Source organism: Caloenas nicobarica, chromosome 20 (assembly GCF_036013445.1).
Source record: "Caloenas nicobarica isolate bCalNic1 chromosome 20, bCalNic1.hap1, whole genome shotgun sequence".
NCBI lineage: Eukaryota > Metazoa > Chordata > Aves > Columbiformes > Columbidae > Caloenas > Caloenas nicobarica.
This window is the reverse complement of record NC_088264.1, coordinates 6859492-6873578: the sequence shown is the minus strand read 5'-3', so window position 1 is coordinate 6873578 and position 14087 is coordinate 6859492. Positions and strand designations below refer to the sequence as shown.

The following is a 14087-nucleotide window of genomic DNA, read 5'->3' as shown; positions in this document are numbered from 1 at the left end:
TAATTTTGTTCTGTATCTTTCCTTAAATACAAAACATTGTTATAGTTGCACTTTGAGCACTAGAGAAACTTTTCCAGAATGTTTGCAGAGGACTGTCTTCAACGTAGCCAAAAACATTTTCAAAAGCTTTTTGTTGTTGTTTTTTTTAACCAGTAACCTGCACATCTCAAAACTTACCCTCCTCTGCACCTTTAAAGATGTGGGAAAAGTATTCGGACTCTTAGAAACAGCGCGACCCAAAACTCCATTAATACTGGGTTTGTGCGCGACCAGATCAGCCAGCAGCATTTATTTAATCTGGACTGCATGCCAGACTGATTGTGTTTCTCCAACCAGCCCGCTGTTTACAACAATTTTTGTCAGCTGTAGCAAGACAAGCAATATTTGGTCCAACAAAGTCAGCCATGAACAAAGTCGGGATATACATGTAGTCAATTAAACCTTCTTTGGCTTCAGCCTTCTACAATGCAACGAGCAGGTTTTTCTACAGCACATGCAAAACCTGTAATTAAATTTCCAAAGAATCTTTCTCAAAGTGAAACTAACAAAATTGGTCAGAATAATACCACTGTGAATGAGTTTTGAGAGGAACTGCAAGCAAGCTTTGGAAAGGCTTAGAGTGGAAATTTGTCTGGCTGTCAATGCCATTTGAGAGATACTGGTCTGCCTATTATGTTTTAGAGCAAACAGAAAACATTTATTCTAAAATGTACCTTGCTATCTCCTATGCATCTGAAATCAAGTTTCTACCACCTATGGGGTTCATATGTGGATTTCAGTTTTTCAAAGACTCCAATGTTGGTTCGATTAGAAAATAAATACAGATTACTGAATGAAAGGGACAGACTCCTCTTTTTCTTTTCTCTTAGCATGAAAGACTGATGTTTTCAGTTTTTTAGCCTCGTTTCCTAGAGAGAGAAGTATTGTGCAGAATTTTTGAACCCATGATTTCACAACTACATCTGCACAGGCAGACAATCCAGACAAAAGAGATTTTGGGGAAGACAGAAAGATGAGGCAGCTATTGAGCACAGAACACAAGTCAGCAATGAAGCAAGTTCTGTAAATTCTTACGCTTAAAAAAACCCGAAGAAATTTGCACACACCACCTACCTATAGGGTTGTAAGGAGGAGTTAAACAACTCCTGGGCTTGTGAAACAGCTGGTGCTGCTCCTAAACTCAGCTGAGCTTGATGCTGCCCTTGTAGAGGTGCATAGATGGGGATGGGGATCTGCTGAACTGAAGCAGGCTGCATAAAAAAGAAACCATTAAATATCCAAGGACAAAAGTCACAGAGAAAAGCTACATTTCAATGTGTGCCAGCATTTGTGAAACGTTATAAAAAGTAAACAAAGAATGTCAAATCCTAAGGGTGCACACAGAGCTGGTATTGCTCCCATTCAGAAAATGACTTTCTAGTTGAATTTTACACTCTTCCTTGCAAATAGCCAGCAGAAGGTGAACGTATCATTTAGATTTGCGTACAAAACAACTGCACAAGATTGCATAAAATTTTGTACTACAAAAGTTGAATAAGCCTGCACTAACATGACCACATAGAAAACTCCTGCGAATAAGTACTTTTACACAGAGTATATTTGTGAGTGAAAGCTTATTATTTCAGCTTTCATGACAAATGCTTTCATTCTCAGGAACAGTAGAGATCAAACACCACGTGCATGCACCAGAATGAAATGGCAATGGCAGGCATGAGCTCATTTTTGCAGAGTCCCACTCTCCTCTGCCTCCGTTAGCTCAGTAGTAGAGCTTTAAAGGCAATATGGACAGGGAGGGGAAAAAAAAAGAAAAAAGAAATCTCCAAATACCTGAGAAAGCCCTGGTTGAAAGCCTTGCTGCTGGGCCAGAGAGGGTGGTGCCAAACGCGCATGTTGGGTATTGAACAGATGACTTGTATCCATATAAAATGCTGGGATTTGAGCTGCAGTACCTCAGGAAGAGCAATACAATTAGTACCTGATTCCAAAAAACTCCCTGCTAGAAAGGTTTTAATCAAGAGTTAGAGATGCAGCCACTCTCAGTACTTCTCAGTGTCACAGCTACCAGAGAGACTAGGAAAAGAAACAGAACTGAAGAGCTGGGTGCCTAACCAGCTTTGGTATTATTTCCAATCTGCCCCAGAACCTATCAGGCTTGCATATACATCTTCAGTCCCATGCAATTCTTGGGGGATGACCAAGAGATTCTGGCTAAGACAGGAGTTTGCGTGAAGGGTGGGGAAGAACATACTATACTGTAATGTAATTTAGGCTAACTATGTGTAAGGTTTTCTTTAAAGAAAAATGCCATGATTCTAAACTATTGTAACACTTAAAGAAAGAATTCAAGACTAAGTCATTCTTGGTCTTAAATAGTGATTTAAAATTCTGCAACAGAAAAATGGTACATCAAGAGATTCAAACTTACTTTCTTCAACAAGCTAACAACAGCATTATCTTGACGCTCATAGAAACATTCATATTTAGAGCAAGACACAATTTGTGAGTATTTGCTTAAAGAACGCTCTCCATCATTCGCTCTTTACTGCAGGTAAAATCAGAACTGAATTCCACTCTTCAGCTTCAGAACTCCAAAAAAAGCAGACGCATGGCTTCTCGGCCACAAACACTATTACCTGCTGCAGACTGAGACACATAGACCTGGGGACTCTGCTGCTGCTGGGCAATGAGGGATGGCATGCAGCTCAGCTGGGAAAAGTGACTGGCAGAAGCCAGGCTGCTGGTCTGCAACTGCTGTGGCTTCACTTTACATATATTAGGAGGGTCTGAGGTGCTTGCAGTCTTCGTACTCAGTGAAGAGGTTGTGTATGTTCCAGCTCCTAGAAGGAGAGAAGCAAGTGATACATCATAAACCAGCTAAAGATATTGCAAGGCATCATCTTTCAGTGGTCAAAACTTTGGGACGGCTATGCAAGCACAGCCACAACTGGTAAAGAACACTGAAACCTGACGCAGCTGTTTCCATCACTGTAAGATGGACAGAGAGGACAATTCTGTTAAGTTCACTATAGGAAGCGCTGCAACCATAACACGGCTCCCTTCTCAAGTGTAAGAGCATATTAAAAATACTGAAGTAGACATCTTGGTTAGTTATACAACAAAATATTGCAATGTACGGCGGTTGTGAGTCTCATGGTTGACAGCTGGGTGCCAAAGAAAGGTGTTTTTCAAAGACTTCAGCTGAGATTTGGGCATACAGTCTAATATTCCAAGGTGTGAAGGTAACACCAGATACAGCATCTTTTGCTTGCTGCAAATAACCAAGGGGGAAACCAGCACTGTTTGTGAAGAGCAGCTGGATATTTGCTCTGCTTAGTGCAAAGGGCTTTCGGTACAAGCTGTCAATGCTGACTCCAAAAGGAAGGCCATAAATCAAAGACAGACTGCAATTAATTAGATATCAGAACTATCATTTGCTCCAAAATCTACTTGCTTGCCTCATTCAGCTGAACAAAATGAAACCAATAAGGCAGCCAACAGGAGAAGTTTACCTCATCTTTCAAGCCCACGTAAGTCGCACAGGCAGAGATATGTCATCTTAATATTCTTTTCAGCTGAATGAAGTGAAACAGGCGAAGTATCTCCTTGTTAATTAAAAGGTATTTGGGAAGCTGCTGTCTAGATCCAACATTTTGTACTAGCATAAAACTTCTGTTAGCTTTGTGTTAAACATAATTCCAAAGGGAATCTGATCTCTTGAAAAACATAACCAAGGAACAATTCAACAGCATACTACAACCTTGACATCTGGTACCTGATAGTGAAGTTGTTGGTGTAACTGAGGCCACAGGAATAGGAGGCATTGATGCACTAGAGAAAGAGCTGTAAGTACCACTGCTTGGCCCAGCGTTGCTGCTGCTGCTACTGCCACCAGCGATGGGAGATGCTGCCGAGGTCACTGGTGAACTCTTCTCCCCCATGTTTGGGGAATTCTCCCATGCTTTGCGTGCAGACTCCATCTATTTAAAAGAAAACAAATTCCCTCATCTAGTAGGAAGTTTCAACTAGTCAGTCTTCCTCTTTTAACAGGTTTTTTTTAGTTCAAAAGGCAATTCAGGCTTCATGCGAGCCTCTTTTTTAAAAGTCACCATAATCGTGCAACTCTGTTCATGCAAAAAGCATACAGCCTTAAATTGGAGCTTCTTATCTGTTCCAGCTGCACACGTGCACAGTTCATCATCTTAACATTCAATGCTCAAATGAGGATTCACTCACACTAATTTGGCTTGGTTTTGTTTGACATGAAGAGCAAAAGACACAGTGAGCAAAAAGAAAGGTAAAAAACCCTCTAAATATTTTCATTAAGTCCTTTACTTACAAGTTATTTGGGCCATTTAAATGGAATGGCCCCTTGCTTTCTTGATAAATCATCCACTTTGAGTGACCACCAAAAATATCTAATGCACGCTTCAGTAAACATGAGAGTAGTCAAGTTTAGATTTCCAAAGCAACTGCTGTTCAAGAAGCAATCACGAGCTGGTGCAGCTTGTGCACACTGCTTTACATTAATGCTAAAAATGCTTCATGCTATTTCTATAACAATTACGAGTTTAAGTCTTGCACAGCAAGAAAGATGAAACTTCAATTTAAATATTGTATACACAGTTATCTTCCACTAAAAGTGGAAAGAACTATTGTTTTACTGCAGCCAATAACAATCTAATTATTGCTACATTAGACACGCAATGCCACATCTGAGCCGAGACACTTTTGAGGGACGACTGAAAAAGAAATAATATTCAGACTACACTCACTAATTTAAAGGTTCAAACACAGTCCACAGACTTCTCTACATCCTTCAGCTGTCCCCAGCTCAAACAAAAGATTCTGCTAGGAGAGCTGGATGCCACAGGCTGAAATCGCTCATCTGCAGACTGTAAGCTTCTTGAGGCCAGGTGCTGTCTATAACAGTGTATGTAAAGGGGCAAATCCATACTCACCAACAAATCTGAGCTCACTGCCTGGATCTGTAGAGCTCCCTAACTGGGACTCGCAGCCTCTGAAAGTCATACCTTCAACCTACTCTGTTTTACGTGAGTTAGGCACAGTCCAGACAGACCAAACATGACTTAGGTTTATTTGTCTAGATGCTTCAGGAGTGATAAAAAAGCAAAGCAATATTGAAAGACGTGGGTAACAGGTGATCAATACACACCCACACGGAAAGTGGAGGTCTGTATTCCTCAAGGGAGTAAAAGGGAAGGAGGAAACCTTTGTTACACATTAAGCTGTTCGGAGGTAAGCCACCTATTTTCATTTTTGAGACTATCTTCTCCAGCAATCATTCTCAGTTTCTTCCCCATAATATTTTGGCAGATAGGGCAAACTTCAAAATTTATTACTAATCTGCTGGAAAGGATTTTGCTTAAGGTGGAATATAGGTAAGACTACAGGCTCCTTTCTGAACACCACAGGCTCTGGTAAGACAGTGTAATGGTCTTTTTCTGCACTGGTATTAGGAGAAAGTGAAGGACCACCTGCGAATGTCTGAATACAGAAGGTGTAGAAGTTCTACTATATTCAAAGAGATTCTTGAAGTTCTAGAGAAACTACGGATAGCAAAAGCTTGAGTTTACATATTGCATTTTGTCTTCTATTTTCCAATTTGCAATAAAAGGCATATAACGGAGTCCTAGCAGCTTTGCTTTCAGACAGCTCCTTAACCACCTCTAACTTCTGAAGCCAGAAAAAAAGATGCAAAAGCAACTGGTACTCCAGGAGTGCCTACACAGCACCACCTACAGACCAGACCTGAAGGAGTAAGAAGCTCAAAACTGAGGCTGGGGAAAGTGCTGCATTTTCACTGTTTGTTTAGTTATGGGAAAAGAAGAGCACAAGTTGGAGATCATGGTTGCTCGAGGCTTCTCTTCACTGGTGACACATTGGGACCTTCACATTGCAATAATGGTCCAGTACATGTTACCCAAAAACTTCACAGGAGGCAAATACCAGTGTGCATATCCTTCAGTATGCCAAAGTTTAAGTGATCAGGAAAAACAGGGGAAACGTGTCAGATGCTGGACCAGATGCCTACAAAGGCATTTTTGATGGAACCTCAGAACATGGAAAAGGCCCAGTCAGCTCAGTTTAAGATTTCTTTGGACTTTCTTTTACTCAGTTCCTTACCTACCAGCTAAGTCCTTAGTAAAGGTAAAGACCTTAGTAAAGGTGTCTTTAGCAAGTTACTCCAAGGAGATCTCAACAAGCCTTATACCTACACCCTGGCAGAATGATGCCAAGTAGCGAGAGCAATTGTGACTGAGCTGCCCTGCTGAGTCCCCTCGCAGACAGCTTTCTGTCATAGGGGATGCAGGAAAGCAGAGGTGCAAGGATTATTCCTTTATGGAGGCGGAGCCTGGAGATTTTGTTCTTTTAAGAGGAGGAAATGCTTTCCTCTCTGCTGCCCCAAAAGTATCTTTTAAAAGAAGTAAGGATTATATTGAAGAGGATGACATAAAGAGCAGCTCTGCTTTGTCTGGACCAGAAGGCCTGTTGTGAAAGTAATAATCTCAGCGCGTGCTTCAAAAGCAGCTTGTTGCCTTCAGCATTTGCAAAAAGGAGTAGAGCTCCAGTGGCTGGAATAGAGAAATTAGAGACAAAGCTGCTTCCAAATGCCTTTCAATTCATATTTTGGTCAAAGTGTTCTTCGAGGCAGCCTCAAAACATGGATCTTCGACATGTCTTTGGTAGCACACATCCAAGACCTATCATCCACTGAGAAAGCAATCAAATCACTGACACCAGCACAGCAAGATGAATGACACAAACACTGCAATTTGCTTTGAAACTGAGTGGTGTCACATTCTTTGCAGCATCATGCTATAGTAACATTCCTACCTGTGTTACATGTGAATCAGATATCCAGTTGCTAAACAATTAAGAGACTGCTATTTTAGAAAAATGCTTTTAGGCACCAGAGAGTCAGATTATGGTAATTTATTACACAAGAATGCCACAGAAAACCAGATTTTTGTTAAACTTGTCCCTCTCCAGCCCTCTCCCCATTTTCGCTTGTCTATTGTTTCAAAGTGATGTTACATTTTTTTCAGAAAATGAAGTGTTAACAAAAGAAAAGCAAAGATTCAACAAGAGATCATTAATAACTGTCATTTGTAGAGTACACGAGCAAGCAGCTGTCAAACCACGCCAGTGAGATGCTAACCTCACTGGGATTGACAAGCAAGTTTCTCCAAAGTGTTAATTCTGCATTCGATCCCTAGTTTAATTTCCTCTTAAAAATTTAGAGAAACTAAGAGTTCAAACATCACTCTTCCTTTATACTAGCAGCAGCAACAATACTTCTACTGGTTGTCTCCTGCAGTCACAATCACAAAGCAGATCTCGAACACCAAAAAAAAAAAAACCCAAAAACTTCTGAAGAAACAGGAGCAAAGCCAGAGCCCAACTCTATGTTAGTGAGTTATACAATGCACACAGTCCAAAATCCAACAAAACAGGAAAACACCATTCAAAATATTCTACACACTTGCTCTACACTGGAGAGCAGAAAACAACAGAACATTTATAACGCAACAAAACACGCTCTGACTAGCTGATCAAACTGCCCCTCATGGACATCAACACACCACCTACCTTTCATTATTTAGAACTTTAGCCATCTAACTCAAAACCACATTATCACTGCACCAAAATCTTACAGCTAAGAAGAAATGAAGCGACTCCTTACAGCCTTTAACAACAACCCAGGCACCTTACTTTAAGCTAAACTCTCAAAAAACCCTCAGAGTCTGATAGTTTGTCGTGAACACTATGGTCCAATGCTAAAACACTAAGATTTTTGTTTCAGGGCAGTGGGAGCCAAGATTGGTTGAGATGCCAAGTGTTAATGCAAAACGGGGTTAGAGATTTATAATTTAAATGCATCCTTTGACAGAGTCTTGTGTTTCAGCCATCCGTTTATATGCAAAAGCAGTTCAGCAGAGGAAACAAAGGAAGGCTCTAAAAAAAAGGTTCACCAGCAAGTTCTCCATTAACTTTTTCCCCTGCATGCAAGAAAATGACCCTTAGAGGGATGTGGTACATACCTTGAGGGTGAGGTCGACGGTAGCGGGAGAAACTGGAGTTAGGCTGGAGCTCTGTTGTAGAGTCTCCCTCCTAGGGAGGGGAAGGGTGTGGGGCAGGGGCACCTGAAAGGCAGGCAACACACATCACATTCTAACTACGTCTACTACAAAAGCCCCAGAAAAGCAAAGCTCAAGCTTTATTAAGTGAGCTACAATTTCTTCAAGGCTTGAGCATTTGGCAGGGAGATTTTGATAAAATAAGGTGAAAATTTGGTAGGTGGGGAAAGGCCATCCAGCAGTTGCTGAGATGCTTCTGATCTCTAAGAGCCTGAAGACTAAAGTGTCCATGTCTTCTGCATAAACAAATACCAATTTTCTGCTTTGGGATTTAAAGTACCATTTCAGTTCAGTGATATACAAAAATTCTTCCCAAGCCAAGTTTGTCCCCTTTTGTACCAATACAGTACACACGGGGCTTCACGACCTTGAGTTCTGAGATGCAGTTTCTGGAGAGAGGAAGCTGTAAACCTCCAAAGTCACAGGACCATGAAACAAACCAAAACAGATTTGCTCTCCAATCAGTTATGTTCTCTTTCAACTAGGAAAGAGGTGAAACTTCAGGAAATAAACTTGACATAATGCTATTGCTACCTTTGCTTAAGAAAACACCGATGGATTTCCTAGAAGTTTTAAATTAAATGTAACAAAAATACTGCAGTGGCCAGTCGATTACTTCTATTCCTTTCTCCATTCAGAGCAGAGCTAAACGACTTCAACTGGATAACGCTCCTCTGAAAGACACAGATACTGAAGCTTTGAAGCAGGTGATAGCACAGCTCCTTTGCGGCCAGGAGCCCCTATGTTGGAAATCCAACTCCAACACGCCACAGGGGAGCATACACTAACACCGTTAACACTAAAGAATTCAGTCTTCAACACTAACCACCAAAGGCACAAACCACACCACCACCACCAAATCCATCAGAAGAGTAAATTCAAGCAATATTGCTTCAAAACTGCTTTAAAGGATGCTGCAGTAAGCTGAAAAGCACTTCTTAGATGGAATTCACAAGGCAGCTTCATAAAAACCTGTATGTTTCTTCCCCCAATCCACAAGTGACTCAACTCTGAGCTAATTCTACATCTGCTACTCAAACAACAAAACCCCTAAGATCGAAGTTCCCTGACATGCCAGCACACTCAGGGTAAACTTGATTTTGCTGTAAGTCACAACCCAGCTGGTCCTCTCAATCGTTCCACCACGCTCACATAGTCAGGATCATCGACTTTACCAGGACTGCGAACATCTCATCTCCGTAGCACCTGAACAACAGAAAGCCCACTGGCTGCTTTCAGAAACCATTCAGCTGCTCCCTTTATGTGCAGTTGCTGTAATTTCAGGCTTCAGTTCAAAATTGCTTCGTTTGTAAAAGCCGTTCTTCAAACTCCCCTACAGAGCTTTGCTGCTGGTACCACGTTCAAGCCCCAACTGCTGCTGAGCGCGCACTCCCTCACTGTGCCTATCTTTGCTTTTTGACAATTGTCCCTACACACATCTCCACTTCCTGTGCTCTTTAGCTCATTGTGGTTGTTCAAAAGACAAGAAAATACTTGAAGAATTCCAGAACGGATACTAATAAAACCAAGTGTCCTTCAGAGTACGATTACTGGATAATGCAGAGCTAGTTAACGTGAAAGAAACTCTAGTGACTTGTTTACTTAAGGCACTATTTTGTGCTTTAAAGAAGTGTGAAAATATTTTCTTGTCTTCAAAGTCAAGACGATCACTGCAATAGACTTACGTTCGTCACCAAAGTCTCCTCCATTTTTGTACTGCTAGTAGCCACTGTGTTAGGATGGGAAGAAGGTGTAGTGTAGTCTGTTACAGACTCCTGTGAAGAAAAATAATTCCATTAAAATATCTCCCTTACCTAAATTAGATTTAAATTTATTGGACAGATGTCAGCCTTTCTACAGGAGGAGTTCACCAAGCAACAGAAGATTAGAATGTCACACCAGTTTTAGTTTTTTCTTAAAAGGCATGTCCAGCAATTCTAATAGCTGAATTGCTACTGAGGTCAGAAGAATTCTTGGGACGTTACAGTTTGGCTCATGACCTCACAACGTACAGCTGGAGACAAGTCAAAATACAGTATGTAAAGCAAGAATATACAGAACAATGTACTGCCTGCGTACTAGACATACTGAACTGTGGTGGTGTAACCAATTAGCATTTGTCACCCAAGATGCTTTAGCCACCTGTAGGCATTTTCAGCCTATGTAAAAAGTAAATTATATTAGCTGAAAACTTTCTGTAGCTTTAAATAAATACAGAAATTTCTTGGGTAAATGTATGACAAGCAAGGCCCCCCAGATTAAAAGGAATACACAGTGAGGGCTGCAATTTTGTCTCTGAAAGCCACAAGACTCCATTTCTTTGGATGGTGAAGTCTACCTCCAGGAAGAAAAAAGCTGAAGTTTCCAGTCTACCCAGAAGTTTTCCTTGAAGCTTATTTGTCACAGTCAAGTGGACCTTAATGTGCTCAGTGAACAAGGTCCCATGGACCCAGCTGTTGCGAGGGACTGCTGCAGTTGTAGGTACAAACTGCCTGATTAAAGCGGCTCATTGTGAACGCTGCCAGCTCTCTAGAGAATGACCTACAATGAAGGAAAAAGGCACCAAGTACTTCTGTGAAGCCACGTTAAACAAGTTCTTTTAGTTCTTGTCACTGGCTGTCTACTGAGTGTATTCTGGACAGGCAAACAGGTGTTATCAGAACCTGACCCAGAGACTCTGTTAGATAAAAGCTGTGACCCTGGATTAGCCAAGATCCACTCCCTAGCAAGCACTGCAAACTCCTCAGTTTTACATGTCTGAAGCCCAGAAAAGGCTATCATTTTTACAGAGCCAAACACCAAGGAACTGAAGGACAAATTAGCAGCGGAACTGTCGATGAGTGCTGGACTTGCCAACACATAATGATTTTGAAAGCACAAACGACATCATGTTTGTCCAATTGCGTCCAGCCGGTATGATAAGCTATTAAAAAGTGCACACTCAATTTACTCTTGAAGCCTATGGCGATGTCTCCTAAAAGAGCAATTAAAGCATCAAGATACTAACTGACAAATAACAAAGAATTTTCCTTAAAAGGATGAGCTTATTGCTTCAAAACCAAGTGTTCCAAGCTTAGCACAGCAAGCTAAGCCATAATGGGGTGACAGAGGACACGATGTGCACACTGACTTGTTTTTGTATTTATGAAGTGAAGAGAGAGATCTCTTTTCTTCATTTAGTTATTTCATTTGCTTGTTAAACTGCTGAAATATGAGATATACGATGTTTCCCACAACCCAAACTACGAAGTTGCACATTTGTATTTGATTGCAACAGGCAACCTTAATTTGGGTACAACAAAGCAAGCAAAGGAGGTAGCTTTAATCGCAAAGTCCTTCTAATGAGGTAATAACTAGCTTTTTTTTTTTTAAAACAACATGCATTACTGCATAAGAAAGAGAAAGCTTTTAATATAACATTACTAAAATTCCTTCAAGGTTTGGATGCAAATTTTACAGGGTCTCAGCACTTAAATTCTTTACAAAAGAAATTAGATCAAGACTATTGCTAGTTTTCTCACTTTGGAAACTTAACAGTACAAAAATGCTTTTCACTAGAATTAATAACAAACCATCATATCAGGTCTGGTGCCCTTAGTATATGTGAAACGCTGAACCATCCTACAAGAATGAGTTACATGCTGAACATGCACATAAGAAAATGTTTTAGCCATAAGACAACCACTCCATAAATGGTAGGTTAACCACAACCCTTCATTTACTGGTACGTTAAGCCTAGGAATCTCCATTAGATATGGCTTACCACCACAAACTTTTATAACTCAATTAAAGTGATTCTCCTGTACAATTATTTCATTGAAGAAACCAACTGATTATTATAAAAGAGTAACAGTAATAGCATCAAGAGGAAAAAGCTGTATATGCTTTTTGGAGTTATCTACAAGTTATTTACACCCGAAGAACAGGCAAACTTTTTGTAACTACCTACTTTGCCCAAAAAAATGAGATCACAAAACCTGAAGTGACTTTATGAACAAAAGGACAAGGCAGACCTCAGAGCTGACCTTGTTATAAAGGATCACGGTATATATGGGATTAATTAGCTGTTTGATGCATTACTGATTTATGTAAATCACTCAAACGAGAGAGCTTGTCAGATACTGAAAAATTATTCACAAGTACAGCCTGTGTCCTTTCAGACATCGTCTCTGTAACACGTAGCTGTTATCAACTACCTGTGCAAACATTTCAGTGCCATGTCCACAACCAGGTACTGATCGTCCCTGTGACCTGAAAGCTTCAAAACTTTAAGAGATGGCAGGGTGGGGAAAAGCAAATGGTGCCTTACACAATTCAGAGACTTATAACACCAGACAGTCTTTACTCCAAAAATACTGCAAAACCCAAGAGAAACATCTGCAACTGCTTCAGAGCAACACGCTTATGTTCTGAACTTAAATGTCTCACCAATATGAGTTGATTTATATTTGTACAGTTTCTAAGGTAAAACATGCTCTTACTAAGATGCTTGTTTTAGGATGGATGGGGTACTCTTAAAAACCACCTGCTTCTAAAGGAGGACAGCTGGCTTGACTTTCACAAACACTTAAATCGCCAAATACACTAAAAAAAAGTGTGTCTTCCTGGAAGCTGAGTAGTCATCTCTGAGAAGGATGTTAAGAGTGTCAAGAGAGAAATCACTGAGGTTTGCTAAAACTTCAACACCTGACATTCAAACAAATAGATTGAAGGTGTCATCACTTCTTCCCCTCTCTAATGAGCAATGGAAAGAGTACAAAACCAAGAAGAAAGCAGTTGTGATACAGTAGAGGAACTCCAGGGTTGGAGCAGTATTTGAAGCCATTTTAAAAGACACTTTAAAAAGTAGAAAGGCCGGTTTATTCCGGCAAAATCTACATGGAGCTTATCCAATAAATCTGCACGTTGTTGGTTCAACTTCCAGAGAATTAAATACAAAATATGGCCACCCTTTTCCTAGAAAACTTACTGATGCCCCAGGGAACTCCTCATGACAAAGGAATTCAAAAGCAACCTGGAACTGTTGAGAGACAAATATTTAGGCCTATTATTACATGGTTCTATTAGCAACTGCTTAATGAGGAAACTACTGGGGGTTTTCATATCCAGCACAAACTGGAAGGTTTCCTTTCATGCTGGTCTTCCCTCCAGATGACAGAAGCTTGGTGCTTTAATACTGTGGTAGTTCAAAGAACCTTGCAAGCTGTATTTAGCTAAGGTCAGAAATGCACAAAATCCAGACTTCCCTTTTGAAGATCTCATACTTCGAAAATACAGTTGTAGAGAGGAAATTGTTCTGATTTTAGCAGAGCTACTCAATATAAAGTTAGCTTGTAGTAACTGACAAAGATATGTTTCCTATTCTGTAATTGGCTTAGAAGTGTCTCCTCTTATCTTGAAGCTCTGGTCAAAGGAGCTTGACCGACAGCAGGAAAGCATGTGACACACGAACAGCCTTCTTACCAAATACTTGAACAAGCTGGTGTTTATGGCTCTACACTTCCAATCCTACTTATAAGAAGGGAATTGTATCCATTTCTGGTATCAACATAAACCATTCGCATCTACTTACAAGATGGAAACTGCCAGGAAGGATGAGAAATCCCAGCATTGAATTTTTCTTACATATTTGTCATTCCACTCAAAAAAAAAAAAAGAAGTTTGCAGCTACCATGTCAGACACAAATATCCTCCTTAACGCTTGCTCTGTAACAAGACTTCATTGAGATAGCATCTTCTGCTTGCATGACACCTTGGCAAAAAATTGCCAAAATAATATTTTTATTTTTCCCTTCTTCCAACTGCATGTGACAAAGATTAAATTGTGAATGATCTACATTTCAGCTACTTCAACTATCAATGTAACTTTTTCAGAGGACCATTTTCCTAAATGGCATCAGAAAACTTCTGTTTACAACTAGGAGAAGT

The 14087-nt window shown here is 40.4% G+C and overlaps 1 protein-coding gene across 8 annotated transcripts in view; it reads right to left on the bottom strand.

The window, feature by feature from the left end:
* Positions 1-14087, bottom strand: part of PRRC2C (proline rich coiled-coil 2C) — a 69289-nt gene that overhangs the window by 9885 nt on the left and 45317 nt on the right. For 4 of the 8 annotated variants that reach the window (XM_065648968.1, XM_065648971.1, XM_065648970.1 and 1 more), the window contains exons 23-28: positions 9845-9934; positions 8064-8165; positions 3773-3977; positions 2634-2837; positions 1828-1940; positions 1114-1250 (exon numbers count right to left, since the gene is read on the bottom strand). In XM_065648968.1, coding sequence (XP_065505040.1) covers positions 1114-1250; positions 1828-1940; positions 2634-2837; positions 3773-3977; positions 8064-8165; positions 9845-9934 — 851 coding nt within the window. The remainder of the gene's footprint in view (positions 1-1113; positions 1251-1827; positions 1941-2633; positions 2838-3772; positions 3978-8063; positions 8166-9844; positions 9935-14087) is intronic. The other 4 variants (XM_065648974.1, XM_065648975.1, XM_065648973.1 and 1 more) reach the window with 3 other exon arrangements.